This window comes from Macrosteles quadrilineatus, unplaced genomic scaffold (assembly GCF_028750875.1).
Source record: "Macrosteles quadrilineatus isolate MER2022 unplaced genomic scaffold, UCM_ALF_1.0 Scaffold_3__2_contigs__length_128488019, whole genome shotgun sequence".
Lineage (NCBI taxonomy): Eukaryota > Metazoa > Arthropoda > Insecta > Hemiptera > Cicadellidae > Macrosteles > Macrosteles quadrilineatus.
Genome location: NW_026542596.1, coordinates 106,989,740 through 107,012,666, shown reverse-complemented (window position 1 = coordinate 107,012,666; position 22,927 = coordinate 106,989,740). Strand labels below are relative to the sequence as shown.

At 36.1% G+C, this 22,927-nt stretch overlaps 1 protein-coding gene across 1 annotated transcript in view; it reads left to right on the top strand.

Annotated features, from left to right (window-relative positions):
* The first annotated feature begins 296 nt into the window (after positions 1-296).
* LOC128988653 (arylsulfatase B-like) overlaps positions 297-22,927 on the top strand; it is a 55,670-nt gene continuing 33,039 nt past the window's right edge. Inside the window, exons 1-5 of the mRNA XM_054410140.1 lie at positions 297-508; positions 5,303-5,462; positions 6,031-6,257; positions 9,558-9,813; positions 14,691-14,848. Of these exons, the coding sequence (XP_054266115.1) occupies positions 407-508; positions 5,303-5,462; positions 6,031-6,257; positions 9,558-9,813; positions 14,691-14,848 (903 nt within the window). The 5' untranslated portion in view covers positions 297-406. The remainder of the gene's footprint in view (positions 509-5,302; positions 5,463-6,030; positions 6,258-9,557; positions 9,814-14,690; positions 14,849-22,927) is intronic.

Here is a 22,927-nt window from a genome sequence, read left to right as displayed (position 1 = left end):
GTACCCGTAATCTTCATCTCAAGGCTCTCCAAACTCAAACATTTTTGTTTGAAAACTTCTTCTGGTTGAACCACTGACTTAACTGATGGTCTAAGATTTGTTTCACTTCTTCAATTCGATCCCTCTTCATGATGCCGGCAACTTCAATTGAAAACTCAAATAAATTTCTGTTACTGCATCAATAAGCTTTATCCTTAAATTTTTCATATAGAGAAGAAAAATGGAATGTCCAAAACGAAACAACACAAAACCCTTCCCCAGCATGCTAGTTTCTATGACGGCTACCAGGAGCTGGGGGAGTGCAGAGTGCGGACCCCACTACAGCCAAGGCCGAGGAGTCCTGGGGGACTCCGCCAGAGACGGAGTCAGTGTTGTGTGCGCGGTGCAGCAGCTCTCCAGCAGCGCAATGGACGGATTATCAGCACTTCTGGTAGCCGTAGCATCAGCGCTCTTCTGTGTATCTGCGTCTACCCCGCCGCACATGGTCGTCATATTGGCTGATGATTTGGTATGTTATCCTACTTTGATTTACTAAATTTTACCACGTTTTTGGTCGTGTAAGCGTGAAACTAATTAGATAAAAAAGCTATTGGAGGTTGAAGTATTGGTTGGAGATTTTTATTAAAGTGTGTCTTGTTTTGTCAAAATTCCTTGAGATTCAGCTTAGGGGCTGCCAGAGAGGAGATATAATTATTTTATGTGATATGTTCTAAATAATATACCAATTTACAATCAAAATTTTTATCGATTAGGAAAAACTGGAGTTCAACTATCTCATGCATATACTGTACATTTTATGATTTGTTAAAACTCTGAATTATAAATGGTTTTATTACTTAATGCGGGTATAAGTAATTTCAGACATATTCTAGAATTATTTTAAAGGCTTGATTTTGAATCGCATTTACCTAATCCCGTCGCCTACTACAATCGGAATATACACACACATCGGATCTGCAATATTATTATTAATATTTTTTTAATTCTTAACTGCTATAGCTTATGCCGTTTTAGAACCCGTAACGTTTTCAGTAGGTAGACATACTAGAGCTGGTCTAAGACTTTGATTTAAATGCAATGTCAATAGCTTTTTAGCCATTTTGGGAAGGTAAAGGTAAGTAAAGGTATTTTACAATTAACATAGACAAACGTAAGGTTTACAGTAATTCTGCTGTATTAGCTAGCAGTAACTACTGACCTGGATCAGGCGTATTACATTCAACCCCAAATGCTTTTAACCATACATAGGATTGTTATGTTAGGTATTGTGTTTGGTGAATGACCACTCAACAAGGAGGGAATAAGTGTAATGATGTGTTTACTAAACCTTTTTTTACTTCCACGAAGCTTTTAACCTGACAAAAACTTTAATTAAATCCAAAAAGATGAATGATTTTTTTCCAACTAAAATGTTACAGATAATATTAAAAAAGTGTTTACGAAATACCGAGAAAAATCGTTTATGGATTTTGTTAAAATTTGAACTCAACTAGTTATAAATCTAATGCAGGTTATTTAACACGTACGGAATAAAAGTTTTCTATATATTTACAATTGCGTTCTAGGACTGTGTATAAAATCAATTAGGCTTTATTTCTCTATTCCTCCCCATTAAGTTTAAGTGTTTTCCGCTCAATAGTTTTTTATAAATACAGTGTAATATTTATGAACATTAAGTCTACTTAGTTTATTTTTCACGGAGATTATGGGGGGCACTTAACTACAAAGAATATTAATTTTATCAATTAGCCCATATATGTACATAGGATAGTAATGTGATGTTCAAAATTGAATGATTTCCTAGGATAAGAAAATGTTTAATTAATTTAGGTTTTTAATTTTTAATATTAAACAAAAATAACACTTTTTGGGGATACAGTCAAAAATCGTCTGACAAAAAAGATCGGGATGTTCACAAACTTATTGTGAACTTGCAAAACTTATTAGGTATATATATATTATTTGTTCTTTACACCTTTTACACTTATATCGAAAGTACCGGTAAACTTAAACGGGGGAAATCTTGCCTGCGGAAATAATAGTATATCGAAAGTACCGGTAAACTTAAACGGGGGAAATCTTGCCTGCGGAAATAATAGTGTCTATTGACTTATGTAAATTGTAATTTACCTTAAGGAAAATTGAGTAGGAACCACGTTTTTTCGATTCAAAACATTTAGTAGTTTTAACGGGTTGTATAAGTTGGTTGGGCAAAAATACTGTGGAGTAAAATTTAGAGATTGCATTTGGTAGATTTTTTGTGTGAAGCGGAAAAATTATTGCGTTTGCTCTCAAATAGAAACTTTTAAGTATGATATATCATGCATTAGTCATTAAATAACGCAGAAAAGAAACTTTTACCATACTACAAACCCCTGTTATCAATACTTAAATCTGCGAGTCTTAAACATTAACTCGCTTGGTTGTTTATAGCTTATAGCTTATAGCTTGGTTGTTTATAGAGTTTATAGCGAAAATGATTCAGTCATTTAACGTAAGCCTTCTAGGAACCTGTATGACATATAATGTCATTAGTTGTCATTAGTTCTATGACAGTCAAACACCAATCAACAAATTTAATTTTAGATAAAGCCTTAAAGAAGTAAAGCATTTCCAAACTCAAAGGTCAATTTTTTTTATAAAATATTGTTCTGGTTCAACTATACATTTTGTAATCTGCACAGAACAGTCCGTTAAACTTTTCCATCACAAATTACATTCTTCTTAGATAGTATTTTAATAAATTCATTCGTTATGTATGTTCTATAAAAAGCCTCGGCGTCCATTCACCCTTTCTCAAAAATTAAACAAGGTTAAACTCAAGCTAAACAAGGAAATGAGCTCAGTCTTCCCTTTCACTAAGTCGAATACCTCATTCAAAAACGTACACTAAATTAATTCTATAAATAGAGGGCCCGTGTGTAAACTGCACATTTTAATAGGGTTCAAAAACTTGTTTCAGAGGCAAAACGAATAAAGGAATATCCTTTTACCAAGTTTTCGTAAGACAATTATTAGGTGAATACAAATACTGTGTTATTTTCCAATTAAACATTGTTAAATTGGACAAGTACGCTTTAAATAGTGATTTGCCTACCTCAGTCAGGTTATAATTATAAAAAAAGTAGCCTTTAATCCATTTTCATAAACTGGTTTGTCTCAAGTTCACAATCTGACTAAAAAAACATCGAGGGCGAAGTCCCAAAGGAAATTACCTTTTTAGTCATTTGTCACTCTTCAAGATCGTAAGCTTTAAAATGAGACCTTAGTAAAAATCTGTTAAGTAGGACAGCTGCATAAGGGGTGTAACAGAGAAGTCCGTGTAAAAGCTAATCCGTTGAACTGAAGACACTAGAACTTGACATCATTTAAGTTTATCTTGAGTGCCTCAGGACGTATACGTGCCTCCAGGATGGAAGACAGATAGGGCCTATTCCACTTGAACTTGGCATTGACATTGGTACAGTAGCTACAGGAGGTCTAGGTCAGAGAGAGTTATATCACGAGAAGGCCAAGTCACACTACAGTGGGAATCTACTCTGCCAATGACCTGCTTATGTAACTGCATTTCGCTATCGCTGCAATCATTGTAATATTTATCACACATAGTCAGTCCCTAGTTTAGTGCATAATCTTGCCTGTTGTATTTTTTTTTCTTTTTTTGGGGGGGGGAGAGCTTCAAACATCACTGTAAATATATTTAACAAGTTTGAATACAAATTACTGAGGACATTTTTTTTATTATATAGAAAACTTGTATTAAGTCTATAGAATATTATATTACCAATCGAGACGGAGACTACTATACTCCATTTTAGACTCCACGAATTCAAGCTTTTATTGCTGTTTTAAAGTTGTTGCCAATTTGGAATGCTCTAAATGCAGTTTTCTTTTCTACCACACGAAATTTATAATCATTCCACACTGTCAGGACAACTTTGTTAAATTAAACCTCTTGACCATGAGATGTATAGTACGGAAATCTCAAAATAGAAAATAGAGCTTATAAAGCACGACGCTCTGTGGGAGACTCATTCCTTAAAAACAAAACAAACAAAACACTGACAACATCAATATGTCCATAAGGGATGTCGACTCAAGTCTCCGTCCTCCTTCAGAAAACACTGACAATATCAATATGTCCATAAGGGATGTCGACTCAAGTCTCCGCTCTCCTTCAGAAAACACTGACAATATCAATATGTCCATAAGGGATGTCGACTCAAGTCTCCGCTCTCCTTCAGAAAACACTGACAATATCAATATGTCCATAAGAGATGTCGACTCAAGTATCCGCTCTCCTTCAGAAAACACTGACTATATCAATATGTCCATATGGGATGTCGACTCAAGTCTCCGCTCTCCTTCAGAAAACACTGACAATATCAATATGTCCATAAGGGATGTCGACTCAAGTCTCAGCTCTCCTTCAGAAAACACTGACAATATCAATATGTCCATAAGGGATGTCGACTCAAGTCTCCGCTCTCCTAAAGAAAACACTAACAATATCAATATGTCCATGTCGACTCAAGTCTCCGTCCTCCTTCAGAAAACACTGACAATATCAATATGTCCATAAGGGATGTCGACTCAAGTCTCCGCTCTCCTTCAGAAAACACTGACAATATCAATATGTCCATAAGGGATGTCGACTCAAGTCTCCGCTCTCCTAAAGAAAACACTGACAATATCAATATGTCCATAAGAGATGTCGACTCAAGTCTCCGCTCTCCTTCAGAAAACACTGACAATATCAATATGTCCATAAGAGATGTCGACTCAAGTATCCGCTCTCCTTCAGAAAACACTGACTATATCAATATGTCCATATGGGATGTCGACTCAAGTCTCCGCTCTCCTTCAGAAAACACTGACAATATCAATATGTCCATAAGGGATGTCGACTCAAGTCTCAGCTCTCCTTCAGAAAACACTGACAATATCAATATGTCTATAAGGGCTGTCGACTCAAGTCTCCGCTCTCCTTCAGAAAACACTGACAATATCAATATGTCCATAAGGGATGTCGACTCAAGTCTCCGCTCTCCTTCAGAAAACACTGACAATATCAATATGTCCATAAGGGGTGTCGACTCAAGTCTCCGCTCTCCTTCGGAAAATACTGACAATGTCAATATGTCCATAAGGGGTGTCGACTCAAGTCTCCGCTATCCTTCGGAAAATACTGACAATATCAATATGTCCATAAGGGATGTCGACTCAAGTCTCCAAAATCAGTGTTTATTGATACAAGTCCCATGTCGCAAGCATATTTAATATTATTTCTATATGTTTCCAGGGATGGAACGATGTCGGTTTCCACGGCTCTGATCAGATCCCAACTCCCAACATTGACGCTTTGGCCTACAACGGGGTGATTCTCAACAGCCACTACACTCCCGCGCTCTGCACTCCCTCCAGATCTGCCTTCATGACTGGAAAATACCCCATACACACCGGTGAGTACACAGAGTAGCCTACATGCCATAGAGTACATAGTGTAAGCGTTAGTTCAAATTAATGTCTTTTGTGGAATCAAAATAATTTAAACGTCCAAACAGTTCTTAAATTGCAACATTGTCTATTTTTATCAATCGTATTTTACCGTAAGGCTAGACTGTTGAATTGGTGAAGTTAATCGGCGATGCGAGTTGCAATCCTGTTGTTCTCAAGCCAATGATGGGTGTGAGTAGAATTTCCAGTGACTAGTCTAACAGGTTCTCCATCAATATAAAATTGGACAGACCAATAGTCAACGACTTCAGGGTTCAAAAGTAATTTCCTTTCTATTTTAATATTAACGTGATAAGAAATCAGATTTTTTTAAATATTGAGCTTCTTTCAAACCCTAAGTTAAATGAAAAAAAATCTCAAAGTTAAATCTAAAACACCAATTCCTAATAAACTCGTTTTGCGCTCTATATACGAGTGTTTTTTATACAGCTCAAACTCACTATATAAAATCTCTGTAGACAAGCTCGGGCCCTTACACAACTACAACACAGTTACACCTCATTATTACATCAGGCATGCAGCACCTGGTAATTTTGGAGGCAGAGCCATGGGGACTGCCTCTACACGAGAAGTTGCTACCAGAGCACCTGCGCACCCTGGGGTACCGCACCCACGCCATCGGCAAGTGGCACCTGGGCTTCCACAGACAGGAGTACACCCCCACCTTCCGTGGCTTCGACTCCCACTACGGCTACTACCAGGGCTTCCAGGACTACTATGATCACTACGTCAAAGCCACGGTAGGTCCAACTTTGTAAAGTGGTAAAAATAAGTTTACCAAAGCATGTCCTAAGCATATGGTATTTCTTAAAAGATGGTTCCATTACAAAGTGAAGGTGTGGTATAATGACATCTCCATGTGGATAGAAGGAGGTTGTGATCTTTTAGATTAGTTAAGGTCCATTAGTTTCAACGAACTTAACTTGTTTTCTACTCTATTTAGTTGTCGAGAATACTCTGTATTGAGACCTAAAGTTAGAATATGCATGTTAGGGCACTTTGCGTTAAGCAAGAAGGCATCAAATAATACTGTACTTGTACTTTGTATACCAGAGAGTTTTTGGTTGATTTCTACTGCTGTCAATTCTATCGTGGAGAAGTAATGTAAGAAATAATCTATACAGTCAAACATCTTATGTATAAAACATTTACCCATGTATTATTTATTTTAGCATAAAAAATTAATTTTAACACCTAGTGAAGTAAAATTCACATTTATATATGTATACATATATATACCTCCTCCTTGTATGTTGCCAGTTCATTTCATATAAACCTTGTCCTTGTATGTTGCCAGTTCATGTCATGTAATTCTCCTCCCTTGTATGTTGCCAGTTCATGTCATATAAACCTCCTCCTTGTATGTTGCCAGTTTATGTCACATAAACCTCCTCCTTGTATGTTGCCTGTTCATGTCATATAAACCTCCTCCTTGTAATTGCCAGTTCATGTCATATAATCCTCCTCCATGTAATTGCCAGTTCATGTCATATAAACCTCCTCCTTGTATGTTGCCTGTTCATGTCATATAATCCTCCTCCATGTAATTGCCAGTTCATGTCATATAATCCTGCTCCTTGTAATTGTCAGTTCATGTCATATAATCCTCCTCCATGTAATTGCCAGTTTATGTCATATAAACCTCCTCCTAGTATGTTGCCAGTTCATGTCATATAAACCTCCTCCTTGTATGTTGCCAGTTCATGTCATATAAAGCTCCTCCTTGTAATTGCCAGTTCATGTCATAAAATCCTCCTCCTTGTAATTGCCAGTTCATGTCATATAAACCTCCTCCTTGTATGTTGCCAGTTCATGTCATATAATCCTCCTCCATGTAATTGCCAGTTCATGTCATATAAACCTCCTCCTTGTATGTTGCCTGTTCATGTCATATAAACCTCCTCCTTGTAATTGCCAGTTCATGTCATATAATCCTCCTCCATGTAATTGCCAGCTCATGTCATATAAACCTCCTCCTTGTAATTGCCAGTTCATGTCATAAAATCCTCCTCCTTGTAATTGCCAGTTCATGTCACACAAACCTCCTCCTTGTATGTTGCCAGTTCATGTCATATAAACCTCCTCCTTGGAATTGCCAGTTCATGTCATATAAACCTCCTCCTTGTAATTGCCAGTTCATTTCATATAAACCTCCTCCTTGTATGTTGCCAGTTCATGTCATATAAACCTCCTCCTTGTAATTGCCAGTTCATGTCATATAATCCTCCTCCTTGTAATTGCCAGTTCATGTCATATAAACCTCCTTCTCGTTTGTTGCCAGTTAATCTATCTTTTATATTATTAATGCGCTACATGAAACCTTGTGAACAATAAGGCTTTTTTATTTTAAGATTAAACCCCACATATTATATACCAAAATGTTCGTCTAGGTATGTAGATTTGCAAACTGGCCTTACATTTCTGAAAAGTCCCATGGCTTTTAAAGTTCCCACGTTATCCTTATGAAGAACATACTTGGTTACATTATGATCACTTGGTTGATTTATTTGCTGTTTATTTTAGTTGAAATTTAAGGAAACTTGTGCTACAAACATTACTGACTTGGAAATAAAATATTTACAATTTGAATTTGGTTTGGCGTAAATATGGAAAATGCGAGAAAGCCTGACAATTTGATATACTAAAAATAAAACTGAATTAATACTGTGTTGTATTTTTCACTGTGAGCAATCATTGAAACGAAAGAGCCGATTTGCAAACTAGGGAAACATAGGAAAGTCATAAAACACCATCAAGTACAAGAAATATAAATGTTTTTTTAGAATTTATATTCGTTATTATGGACAACCTAACGCGGTTATGAGTAAAAAATGTTGATTATATAGAACTGGCGTGTACATCGTGAGTATTTCCATAATATTTGAGTCGACTCCTAAATCTTAATCTTAAAGTCATATGGAACAAAATTATGACGTTTATTCGTTTTAAAATAAAGCCTGTAATACTTTGCAATTGCTCGAATCCGAGCAACAGGAACACTAGTGTAGTATTGTTCTGCATCTCCTTGTACGTTGCCAGTTCATGTCATATAAACCAACTTCTTGTTTGTTGCCAGTTGATGTCGTATTATTCTGTATATCCTTGTACGTTGCCAGTTCATGTCATATAATCCAACTTCTTGTTTGTTGCCAGTTAATGTCGTATTATTCTGTATATCCTTGTATGTTGCCAGTTCATGTCATATAAACCAACTTCTTGTTTGTTGCCAGTTAATGTCGTATTATTCTATATATCCTTGTACGTTTCCAGTTCATGTCATATAAACCAACTTCTTGTTTGTTGCCAGTTAATGTCGTATTATTCTATATATCCTTGTACGTTTCCAGTTCATGTCATATAAACCAACTTCTTGTTTGTTGCCAGTTAATGTCGTATTATTCTGTATATCCTTGTACGTTTCCAGTTCATGTCATATAAACCAACTTCTTGTTTGTTGCCAGTTAATGTCGTATTATTCTGTATATCCTTGTATGTTGCCAGTTCATGTCATATAAACCAACTTCTTGTTTGTTGCCAGTTAATGTCGTATTATTCTGTATATCCTTGTATGTTGCCAGTTCATGTCATATAAACCAACTTCTTGTTTGTTGCCAGTTAATGTCGTATTATTCTGTATATCCTTGTACGTTTCCAGTTCATGTCATATAAACCAACTTCTTGTTTGTTGCCAGTTAATGTCGTATTATTCTGTATATCCTTGTATGTTGCCAGTTCATGTCATATAAACCAACTTCTTGTTTGTTGCCAGTTAATGTCGTATTATTCTGTATATCCTTGTATGTTGCCAGTTCATGTCATATAAACCAACTTCTTGTTTGTTGCCAGTTAATGTCGTATTATTCTGTATATCCTTGTATGTTGCCAGTTCATGTCATATAAACCAACTTCTTGTTTGTTGCCAGTTAATGTCGTATTATTCTGTATATCCTTGTACGTTTCCAGTTCATGTCATATAAACCAACTTCTTGTTTGTTGCCAGTTAATGTCGTATTATTCTGTATATCCTTGTATGTTGCCAGTTCTTGCCGTACTCCGGGTACGATATGCGCCGCAACCTGACTGTCGACTGGGCCGCTCAAGGTCGATACTCTACGGACATCTTCACAGAGGAGGCTGTCCGGGTGATCCAGGACCACAATCCCCAGGACCCTCTGTTCCTGTACCTCTCCCACCTCGCCCCTCACGCTGGCACTGGTAAGGAGCCCTTCCAGGCGCCCGACGAGGAGGTGGCAAAGTTCAGCCATATCGTGGACCCGGAGCGCCGCGTTTATGCTGGTAAGTCAATGGCGAGGAGTTTGTCAAATTTGAGGACTGATACTGATAGGATGTTATCAGAAGTTTTGTTATTTCGTTGGAGGCAATGGTGGGTTGACACAAAAAAAACAGAAATGTTTCTGTACTTTCAGTACTGTATTTTCAGTTCTGTATTTTTCAGTTCTTTAAGTAAACTATCTAAAACTGATCTTGTTATCAGTATACGCAAGCAGTTTTCCTTTCACAGACATAACTCTATAACGGATGGACGGATTTTAACGTTTGAGGTGTCAAATTAGGGTGTTTTCACGTAGATGTACAAATACGTGTCAGAATAATACAAGTACAGTCAAGGGCTAAATTTCGGGACAGTGGCGCTATCCGTCGACATTGGGGGATTCGAGAATCAAGATTCAATTTTAAGTGTTTTTTGTTTTTTTTAGATACAAAATTTCTGGTTTTGCCTACCACTACTAGGAGTCTATATTGACATTACCTGTATAAGCCGTCACATTGCTGTAGGAAGAAGAAGAGTGATACTGTACTCATTCCTGGTGAAGGTTGGTGGACAGTCATTTACAACGTCTATCGGGTACAGTTGCCCACAACGGAGGAATACCACTGTCTTTGACTGCCACACGAAAACTTGCGTCTCGAAGAGTCTCATTAGTCCTCTGTTGTGTCCTCAACAGAGATTGGTCTTTCCCTTTGCTCTATGTAAACATAGCCTATACTACGATTATTTTTGTTTAGCCTAGCCATGGCCCCCACAAGGGTGGGGCTGGTGCAACTCTGGTCACAGGGCCCGGGCCCTAAGGGGGCCCGGGCCTACCCATTTTTTTTCTTTTTTTTTCTTTTTTTCCCCATTGAAGATCACTTTACAGCAGATCATAAATTGAAGATAAAAAATAATATATATATTTTACAAAAAACAAAGTTAAATAATTGAAAATGTATTCATTCTAGATTCTAAGGTAGTTTATATTTAAATACTATAGGTGCGTAGGTGCGTATGTACTATACAACAGCAGAACAGCCAGCTCGGGCCCCAGTGGCCGGCTCCACAAACTCCATCTACCCCTTCCTCCCGCCAGGCGCCTAGCCACTCCTACCTCATTCCCTCCATAATAAACAAAGTTTGGTTTTATAATTGAACTGATAGTTTCAAGAATGAATCCTTACAGTTATAAGTTAAAATAAAATGTGTAAAGCATTGAAAAATTGACATGTACTATGTACCATAGCTAAGGTGACCAGACGTCCCGTTTTAGGGGGACTGGTCCGTCCCGACAAATCCTCTCGGGACGCTTATTTGTCCCGTTTTATCAACATTTGGTCCCGGTTGCACTTTTATGTATGGAATATTTCAATTAATAATTGCAATCTAGGTTATTTGACACAAACTTAAAAATTCTTTACTTTTGGAGTTTAAAAAATATGAAAGATTGTAATAATTTTGACCTAAGTTTTCTTCCCAATTCGCTCGGTATACTGTCTAAAGCATGGATTGGATAGCATCGGCATCGACAGCATCGGTCATTCTCGGCACTACTCGTGCACATTCGTTTTTCTCCGTGACTACTCGCGCAAGTTCGGCAGCTCACAGGCATCCACTCCCAAAAAATGTAGTATTGTTAAAATTCTTGATGAAAATTGTCACTGAATAAAATATGATTTCATTGGTGTAAGTTGTTAAACTCGATTTACGTAAGTTTTTTTCCTACTCCATATTACAAAGTACAATTATAGCAGTTAAGATAGCCAAACCCTTTTACAGGGAAATAAAAAAGACAAAATATTAATAGGCATGGAGCTTTTGTGTATTGATATAATAGTTTTAATTGCTGAATTCCTGTAATTTTAAGTCTTATAAAACTCATTGAAGAACTCTTTTCTTCCTTAAAAAGGCTGCAAAAGTGCCATTTACCACTCACAAATTTAATACCTAGATTGCCTTAAAAACTCACTAAAATACATGACATTTTCACAATTTTCCCGGGGGAGAATTCCCCGGACCCCCCCTCTAGGCTGGGGGGTATTCCATACCCCCCCGACCCCCCGGTTGGTAGGGGGGCCCGAGCCGGATCCTGGTGACAGGGCCCACAATTAAATGTGGGGGCCATGAGCCTAGCTGAAACCATGGCTACCATGGCGGCATGGCAACCGGTAGGCCTAAGACCCATTTTAATTTTTCGAAAGTGTATCCCATGCAGTTTGTATGCATATTAAGGGCTATGGCCATAATAGATTTTTCCTGGCTAAACCACTGGTCTAGAAATTATTTTTGTTTATTATTATATTATCTTTGTGCCGATTCCAAGACCGAAGTAACAAAAACTTTAATCATATTATACTCTAAAAAGGATATGATTCATTTGGCGAAGTCTCAAATTTAACATAGGTAACATAAAACTACCTAAAAGCTGATTTAATGCCCACATAATCAGAACCCTATTGCGACCAAGAAGAAAACTCCCTGAAATGTACACAACTCCCTATAGTTTTTAATGTATTTGAGTTGTATCATAGATAAATATAGGCCTACTCCCTTATGTTCCATATATGGTTGTATGAAACATATTAATTAATAGCATTGACTATTGATATGTACGCTGGTAATATATTAAACGTCAGTGGTAATGGATTACAGCACGTCAGTGAAGAATCAAGTGTGACTGGTATATTTTGAATCCAAAACAGTGCAAAGTTTAATTTTCATGCCTCATATCGCCCGCATATGAGGGTGATTGCATCAGTAGTGTGTCGGTCAGGGGCGGTCCTCAAGTTCAGCTGTGGGAACTATTGACAAGGTTGCGATGTCAGGGATTCCTCGAAATAGCTCTTTGTGAAGCAGATAAGATCTGTGTTTGTAATCATGAAGTCTTCAAATGACAGAAAACGCACGGAATCTGACTTAAACTATTGCGTGGCAACAACTAACTGTAAAATGTAATACTTTTGTACGGGTTGTTGATGTTGAATGTAGTGCGGAATCAATTGTTCGCAGGCACCAGCATTACGTTAGTACTGTAGTATTACGTGCCTGTATGAAATGTGGTGGAGTTTATGATACTGTATCTGTTTATTAGCGAATTTCCCTATAGGGAAGTAGCTATTACCGTAGGTCTCATGGTAAGACCTAAGCCCGGGACCGATTTACTTTTTCATTTTGATGTCCCCAGAGGCCAAAAACACCATTCGTTCAAATTTTTATATATCTATTATATATATATATATATATATATATATATATGTCCATCCGCACGATAACTTGAGTAATTTTTGTCCGATTTTGATAAAATTTGGTTTGAAGGTGTAAGGCAGGATAAACTTGAATGAGTTCGCGAACCAGCATGATCGGACAATGGGAACGGGGGTTTATGGGGGGTTTTATGGGGTAAAAATAGGTTTTTCCCATTTTTGACCCTAAATACACGAAATTTCACAATTTCTTTTTAAACCGTTTTGTAGAGCTTAAAAAAACCAATAATTTAGTATGTTGAAGCGTTATTATGCGCCTATTTGTTGCGGAGAAAATTCAAAAAAATTGTAATTTTGAAATTCCCATGTTATTCTTATGGAGAATAAGTTAACTGTTGTAGTTTGCTTGTTTATGAACATATTTTGATAGATTTTGGAAAATACTTTTATTTCTTACTAAACTATTATCAATTTATAAAAAAATCTTTTTATCCTCCCTGTTGCAGCAAACCTATGTACTCGTTAAACTTATTCTATTTAAATAGGAAATAAATGTGCTATTTTTATGGAGGCATTTTAGTGTAAATCCAATCAGGTTAATGGAAATTCGCTTAGTCTGCAGGTTTGCTGTGGCGGGGGTATTTCTTCTCAGTTCGCGTTCTTTATGATATCTCTACTATGTTATCGTTTGTTCGTATTTAGTGTTTAAATCAAACTTATTTCTTATCATAGTCTACTGTGAATTACTCATTAGTTGGATAAAACAGCTTTTGACACTCTGAATAACGTGACTAAGTTTGATCATAAAGTTGCAAGACATTAAAGTAGTAAAGTGATACTCATAAAGAGTATTAAAGTAGTTATTACCTTTTTGTCTGTGGTAGTGGTCTTGAATAGTAGTTTGCATATTACCTTACGTAAATTTCTGCAGCTTGTGTGGATCTTCGCTTCTTATGCCATCACACTAACACGACCCCTTGAAGTTGAAGTATTTCGCCAGCTTGTGCATATTGATCCATAAGTAGGCGAAATACTTAAATAATTTCTTATTAAATGGCGACCATACAAAGTAGGTATTTTAAGCCAAGTATAAATGGAGATGAATGTAGGATGAGTGGCGCGATCTTGTAGTCTTGTTAGTGATTAAGGCCGACATTTCTTAGACACAGCTGTTAATTAATAGCCCATACAGCTAATTGCAACTAAGGGACCTACAGTTTATAGTGGAATCCGAACCAAATTTTTGCCTTGGTATATACGAATTGGTCTAAATATCATGATAGTACTGCGGATAGTCGTAGTACTCACTCGTGCGGACGTTAATCCACTCCAGGGAGTATTGCATCCACAGTGCATGCCTATAAATATCCAGAATTCGCGACCTAGTAGCTGGATTACACTACGCCACCCGTCCCAGTCATAAACCTACCTAAAACGGTTTTTAGGTATCTATCCACAAGATCAAAACTCTATTGCGACCAAGAAGAAAAACTCTGAAATGTACACAACCTCCCTATAGTTTTTAATGTACTTGAGTTGTATGAAACATATTAGTATAATAGCATTGACTGTTGATACACAATACTTATAGTAATATGCAAACTATTACCTATTACTCAAGATCCCATTAAACAAAATAAGGTAATAATTAATTTGATATTTGTAGCTTGGTTTCAGCCAGATGTTGAATGTTTCAGCGATGGTGTCACGATTGGACCAGTCCGTAGGTGAAGTGGTTGCAGCACTGAGAACTCGCGGTATGTTGGGAAACAGCATCATAGTGTTTATGTCGGACAACGGAGCACCTACACACGGAATCCACTCCAACAGAGGCTCCAACTTCCCTCTTAGAGGGGTGAGTACCTGCAATAAATCTATCCCTGTAATTAGTACAATATCTATATTTTGGATGCTACTTTAAGGTTGGCGCAAAAGGGGTAAAATCGATACTCGAGGTATTTCTAATATATTTTAAGTGAGCAACAGTAGTACATAGCTACATTCGGTGGCTCAGTTGGCGCGAAAGCAGGGATGTCTAGCGTCCTGTGCTCGCGTATACAGGGTGTCCCATAAGTAAACAGACTAACTCCGGGAAATGGTTCTATGGGTCAAAATAAAGAGAAATCAAAAATAACACTTTTTCCTAAATCGCTTCGTTAACCAGATATCCGCCATTTTGTATTTTTTACATTAACATTTTTATTTTGGAATTTTTTCAAGCGATCTTTATTAAACTTGGTATGTAGGTTAAGGTAAAAAAGATCAATGTTAGAAAAAAATGTATCTTGATTCAACTTATAATTTCAAAATGGCGTCCATTTAAATTGTTTTTAAATTACTTAAAAACGGCTAATTTTATGAAAATTCTTCAAGAACACTTTTATTTGGCATTTTTAATTCCTTATCAAACCATACCAAGTTCAATAAGATTGAATGAGAAATAGCTGAAATATTAAGATTTTTTTTAGTTGTAAAATGGTGTTGAATAAGGGAGACAGGGAGTCTGGTTTGCCCCGTTTACAAAAAAAAATAATAATAATATTGTAGTTATTTCTTATTTGATCTTATTGAACTTGGTATCGTTTGATAGGGAATTAAAAATGCTAAATAAAAGTGTCCTTGAAGTTTTTTTTCATAAAATCAGCCGTTTTTTAGTAATTTAAGTTAAAAAATTTAAATGACCGCCATTTTGAAATTTTAAGTTGAATGAAGATGATTTTTTTTCTAACATTGGCCTTTTCTACCTTAACCTACATACCCAGTTTTCAATTTAATTCAATTCAAAAACCTTTATTTCATGCAACATCATGCTAAATATTTTTACATCCTCTTGTGCACACGCACGTGCGAGGAAATCTTTAGGTACATGCAATTTTACAATGTTGTTACTGGTTTTATAAAGATCGGTTGGAAAAATTCAAAAATAAAAATTGTTATGTAACAAATACAAATTCGTGGATATCTGGTTATCGAAGTGATTTTGGAAAAAATGTTATTCGTGATTTTCTCTTTATTTTGACCCATGGAACCATTTCTTGGAGTTTGGCTGTTTACTTACGGGACACTCTGTATAGTCGTATATCTTCCCGAACGTTGTTGCAGGGGTATAAAATACAGAGACTATAGAGTATTATATAGCCACGGTTAACATTGTTATCAATACCCTTCATACTTGTATGGTTTCGTCTCCCCCTTGCTTCGCTTAAACAAACGTTAATTAGTCTATGGTTCCACGCATAGGCACTTTAATACTTTAAATTGAAATGGCGACCATACGAATATAGTTATTTTGCCAAGTATGAATGGAGGTGAGTGGCGCGATCTTGTAAATCTTCTTAGTGACTAAGGCCGACATGTTCCTTAGACACAGTTGTTAATTAATAGCCCATTCAGCCAATGGCAACTAAGGGATCTACAGTTTATTGTGGAATCCGAACGACATATTTGCCTTCTAATTAACGAATTGGTCTAATTTTTAACATAGTAGATAGACGTTTTCGTTGGTCAAACGATATACCATTTTCAGAGAGAAATTTTGCGCATGTAGAATTTAAAATGTTAATTTGTACATGTTAACTGTCTAAACAAATCACAAATTTGAAAATACAAACTACAAGATAGATCGTTGATTTTATGGATACTTCGTGATCAAGCGCAGAAATGATTAATTATTTTTTACACCGATTACACAATTATCCACGAGAAGAGACCACGCCCTTTTCTAGAATGTTATAATATGTCAACAAGACACTGATGGCATTGAGAGTGTTCTTTTTTAAACATCCATCAATAAAGATGTAAATAGATGGATTAATCCAAGAGTGGGGGATATTTTTATTGCATTCTGTCATATTAACATATATTTAGGAAGGTTTATTTTTGTTTTCGGTGGTAAACTGCACGTATTATCGTGATGCTATAATAAGTTTTAACATTAATCTTAAAAACATGTAAATGTAAACAAGAGTATATTTTTATAATTCTTATCATCATCATCATCTCTATATTAAAACGTGACAGCGTTTCTTTCAATTTTATTTGAGATTTTTTTAAATTTTTTGTAAAACCTTCTTATATTCAGCACAGCAGTTTTGCATATTAAGTGTGAATTTTTCCAGATACCGGTATGCAGGCAAAACTATTATAGGAATACACATTTAAACTTTCGTGGATAATATCTGACAGTTTAAAGCAAAAACAAATTATGGATATAAATCATAATAGTCTATATTTCATATCCAATGATTGCATAAAAACACAGCTTTATAAATGTATGGGCCCTAAGGTAGGCCTATAATATTGAAAGCTACTTTCCTCACTGGTTAAAAGTAGTTCAAATACTTCCCTAACCTCACCATTGCACACTTAATTCCGGTTGATATTTTCATTAACACATGTGCTCTAGTCTTTTCCGCGAAAAACTGAGAAATAAGGACACTGATGTGTTACCAACAGACATACACACAAAAATACTAAATTGGATTAGGACACTTGCTACGCTTTAACTAAAGTAAAGTACAAAGTACATTTAAAATTAGTGCATTTGAAATCTTTGTAGGTGTCGTCAAATTTTATCATATCGTATTTAGCCTACTTATCGCGCAGTAATAATGCCGTATGTAATAACAATTTGCTTAGTCCGAAGTTATGTCGAAATGACTGCATATGAAATTAAGTACTAAAGACGATTTAGATCGGTAATTTAATTTACAATACACATGCCACGAACTATTGATACGTAAACAACGTAAAGCGTAAATAAAAATTGTGGTTTACTAATAATATGTTTTATTCAAATGTGTTATACTATTTTCATAGTATAAATTAACATTTTAAAATCCATACAGAAAGCTCAAAGATTATACAGTGAGACATCAATTAAATTTATTATAACTGTAAGGAATAAGGTGCAACACCAAAGGTAACTAAGTTGTAAATAGTTATATGTGTTGGTACCTAAAAATGGATCTCGCAAACACTGGTTCTAACGAAAAGAACCAGAACCAAAAACCAACATTTACTACAGTTAAGAACAATAGTACTGTTAAATATTTAGTAATTCAACTAAGGACATTTAATAAAATATTTATTTAATAACATATGAACTATATACAGTCAAATATAAACAATTAATCAAGTAGTATTAACATTCAAGTCAAGTTTTTAGTTCAGTTATTGAAAGGATACAACAGCTGATATGATGACATCACTGTCCAAAGTTCACTACAGCACTTCGTACTAGTCAGTTCAGTTTAGACTCACCTCTCTCACAGTACACAGTGCTTACCTTTTGGTTTAGTTCATATTAAATATTTTAATCTCTCTTTCTCTCTTACCGCTCCAAGTGCATTATTTCATCATTTCTCATTTAAATATGGATTCCAAATTTATAGTACCAAGTGTCAAGCTAGGATCCAAGAAGATATTTTTATTTAAAGTAAATGTGTTGTAAATTTTCGTGTACAGTCCAGAATATTCATGAGTAGTGAATTGCTTTCTTTTTATTAATGAAGAAGAGTTTTAATTTAAATCAGTGAAGAATTACATACTACACAACAATAGTCATTTCTCAACATCATCTTTCATCTGTGGTCCTTCGATTCTCGTCACTCTGGCCAGAGCCATCGCTTCTCTGCTCATCTTGTTCCTGTTCTACCAAAACCCTAATGGATCTTCAGTTTTAGGATCTAAAGGTATTTCTCACAATTTTACCTCTTAATACCATATTTAACATGGTCCTTCGAGCCGGATGTTTCCCAGCCTATGGAAAATAATCTACTGTGACTATTAAGTTTTGTATTTATTTGAACTGAATAAATTAATTGAATAAATCTGTCATCAACATTAAGTATCATTAACAAGAGGATTAAATATTTTTGATCACATTATTATCAATTTATTAAATTGTTGCAGTAATTTGTGAAATAACACATAAAGTTTTGTTGTCCCAGACAGAAAATTTTGTTCTCAGACTCAGACTGTACTGTCTACAACTCCTGTATTTTCATGCATAGTTTGTCTATTCTCTATTGTGCATTATCGGGCTGCATCCTGTCTGCCCCCCTCTCTCCCCCCTGTAATGTGAAACAAGTTTCTCTCTTGTTGCTGAATATTCAGAAAATCATGGAAGTCATACCAACTTCACAGCTGATCAACACTAGCGCTGCTGATGGATAGAAATGAAAACTTAAATGTCATTATGCAAGACTTTGTTTATGTTTTCATAACCTCAATTGTTTGCTTACACTTTTAAATTAAAGTGACAGAAGAATGTTTATTAATACGGATTGAACATTTAATTACAGTTTGTGTTTGAAATAACATGTTTTATTGAATTTCAAATTTATTATCTGGAAATAATTGCAGGTAGATATTTTCTGGGACTTAAACTTTTTATAGGCCTATACTATGGCTGAATATTTCTCTCTGATTTCAAGTTGACTAATATTAATATTTAATACAATGAATCCTGGCTGTCTTTAAATAAGTTTTGCTCATTATAAACTTATTTTAATCTGCATTTATTTTTATTTTGGAATTTTATTGAATTTAAGACTTATTCAAAATGAGGTTCTCAACTTTTGTGAAGCAATCTGAGCTTGTGCTAGCCAGGCTTAAGTCAATTGAAGCAAAAGTGCTTGCTATCGAAAAGGAACCTATCACTCCTCAACTTATAACAAAGCTCACTCTTTTGGATTCCACCGCTACAGCCAAAAATAATGATTTTGACAAATTAGTGAATAAGTTGTTCGGCACTGTGCCTTTACCTGAGGAATTAGATGAAAGTGAAAATATCACTACAATTTCAACATTACAAGATGAAATAAGTGATCTCTATGTGTCTATTCACTCTTTGTGTGTGAACTTGATACCTTCCCCAAGCTCTAACCAGTCGAGCCAGCCAAACCTGGATGATTCCAATGCAGCTATCAGCCAAGTAGCTACAACTAAGGTTAGTGTACAGCTTCCTAAACTTCAACTTGGTACCTTCTCAGGTCAACATGAAAAGTGGATGGCGTTCAAAAATTTGTTTGAAAATACTATTCATAAAAATGATAGTATTTCTGGTGTTGAAAAAATGAGTTATTTGTTAAGCTGTCTTGAGGGAGAGGCACTTTCAGTTGTTAAAAACATCCCTATGACTAATGCTAATTATTTTATTGCATGGGAATCTCTACTTAAAAGGTATCAGAATACAAGATTACTAATCTCTCTTCATGTCAACAATGTGTTAGACTTACCAGTTCTTCACAATCCCTCAGTAAAGCAACTTAGAAGGTTTTTGTCTGTTTTAAATGAAAACATTGAAGCACTTAAAGCTCTAGATGAAGAAATTTCTCAGGAAAATTTAATTTTGACCTCTCACTTGTTAAGAAAATTTGATTCTGATTTTCGCCATCATTTTGAACAGAGTCGAAGTGATAACTCTGTAACTCCTAAGTTAGATGAGTTAACCAAGTACATTGAGTCTCACTGTGTAAATCTTGAAGCAGCTAATCTTACTAATGTGGGATCATCTCTTAAGGGTACCTTAGGCCACCACACTCAAGTAAAACCCCCTCAGCGCTCAAATAAATCGGCGCTTATTGCAACTCCTCGCACTGTTTGTACATTTTGCGCAGGTGCAGATCACAAAATCTATCAATGCAAAGGTTTTCTTAAATTGACTTCACAAGAAATGTATAATTTTGTTAAAGGCAAAAATTTGTGCACCAACTGTCTTGGCGATAAGCATAAGGTAAAGGAATGCAATTCATGGCGTACATGTTCTACGTGTAAAAGAAAACATCACTCTCTTTTGCATTTTATGGATTCTGAAAATAATCCCTCTCCTAATGTGTCTAAAGGTAACACAGACAAACGAGCTCCAAGTTCTGACTCAAATAAAAATGAATCTGGTTTTGTTGGTTTGACAAATACAGAGAACACAGTTCTTCTTGCCACTGCTTTAATTGTGGTAAAATCAAGCGAAGGTAAGACCCTAGTTTGTAGGGGAGTTTTAGATTCTGCTGCTCAGTCTACCTTCATTACTCAAAGATGTGCTCAGTCTTTAGGGATTAAGCGCTCTCATGCTAATAAAACGCTTATTAATGGCATCTCGTCTGCTCAGGTGAAAACAAAAGGGTTAACTCATGTCACTCTCCAGTCCCTTAGTGGATATGTATTGGCAAGCTCTCACCCTGTCTTCATTTTGGATAATATCACTCCAGATTTACCTCGAGCTAAGATCACTCCTGAAGTTCGCTCACAGATGCAACATTTAATGTTAGCCGATCCTACTTTTGATAAACCCGCTCCTATTGATGTTCTAATTGGAGCTGACCTTTTTGCCTCCTCTGTGAAAGGCCAGTTTTTGTCACTTGGTGAGAATATGCCTGTAGCAATTGACACCATTTTTGGATATGCGCTCTTAGGATCGACCCCTGTCGCCTCAACTTGCAAAAATTCATTTCATGGATTAGTCACACTCTTAACCACCAATAGTTTGGATCTTCACACCTCTATCCAACAGTTTTGGGCTGTAGAGGAACCCCCTCTTACAAGCAAGCAATCCTTAGCCGAAGAAAAATGTGAAAAACATTTTGTATCTACGCACTCTCGCACTCCTGAAGGAAGATATATTGTCTCTTTGCCTTTCTCAGACGATCCGTCAACATTAGGCAACTCGAGCAAAATGGCAAAATCCCTATTCTGGTCTCTGGAGAATAAATTTCGTTCTAATCCTGATTTCAAGGAAACTTATGTTGATTTTATGAGAGATTACTTGTCTTCGGGACATATGACACTCTGTCAGTCACCACGTCTTAAAAATAATCCTCATTACTACCTTCCACATCATGGAATTTTTAAAGATGGAAAATTAAGGGTAGTATTCAACGCATCAGCACCTACATCAACATCTCTGTCTCTCAACAGTATTCTTCATCAAGGACCAAAACTCCACAACAACATATGTGACATCATTCTCAACTTTCGCCGACATGCGGTTGTTTTTTCATGCGACATCAAGCAGATGTTTCGACAAGTCCTTGTAAAGGAATCTGATCAGATATTTCAACTTATTTTCTGGAGAGAGAATGATAAAATGCCTCTTCAAATCTATCAGCTAGCGACTGTCACTTATGGACTCACATCATCGCCCTACTTGGCAAATCGTGTCATTCAACAACTCATTATTGATGAAGGAAAAAATCATCCTCTAGCCGCAACTGCTCTAAAGGATCAGATTTATGTCGATGACGCCCTATTGGGTAGTAATTGCGTAGAAAACGCTCTTTTGTTGAAAAATGATGTGGTTCAGTTACTCAAAAAAGGAGGTTTCGAGTTAAGAAAATGGTCTTCGAATAATCCATTACTCTTACAGTCGATCCCTGAAGATCACAAAGAAAAACCTATTGGTTTTCGAGCTCCCGAACAACCAGTTCATAGTGTTTTAGGACTTAAATGGATTCCTAATGAAGATGTTTTTTCTTATTCTGTAAGAACTCAAAATATTAAGGAAACTCCTACAAAAAGAATTGTTTTAAGTGTGATATCACAGATCTATGACCCGTCAGGATGGTTAACTCCTGTAACCTTCTGGTCCAAATCCTTCATGCAATACTTATGGACACTTGGTCTCGATTGGGATGAACCCCTAGACGACAGCGTTATATCAGTTTGGAACAAGTTCGCCAATGAACTTCCATATATTGAAATGCTCAAGATACCTCGCTACGTGGGACTTTCTTCAGCTAAAGATATTCAGCTACATGCTTTTTCTGATGCAAGTGAAGCAGGATATTGTAGTTGTGTTTACCTGAGAGTTGTAAATTCACAAGGAATTATATCGACTTATCTTCTGATAGCGAAGTCAAGAGTCGCACCTCTGAAGCGTATTTCCATACCTCGCTTGGAGCTCTGCGGAGCACACCTGATGTCTAAGCTCCTAAAT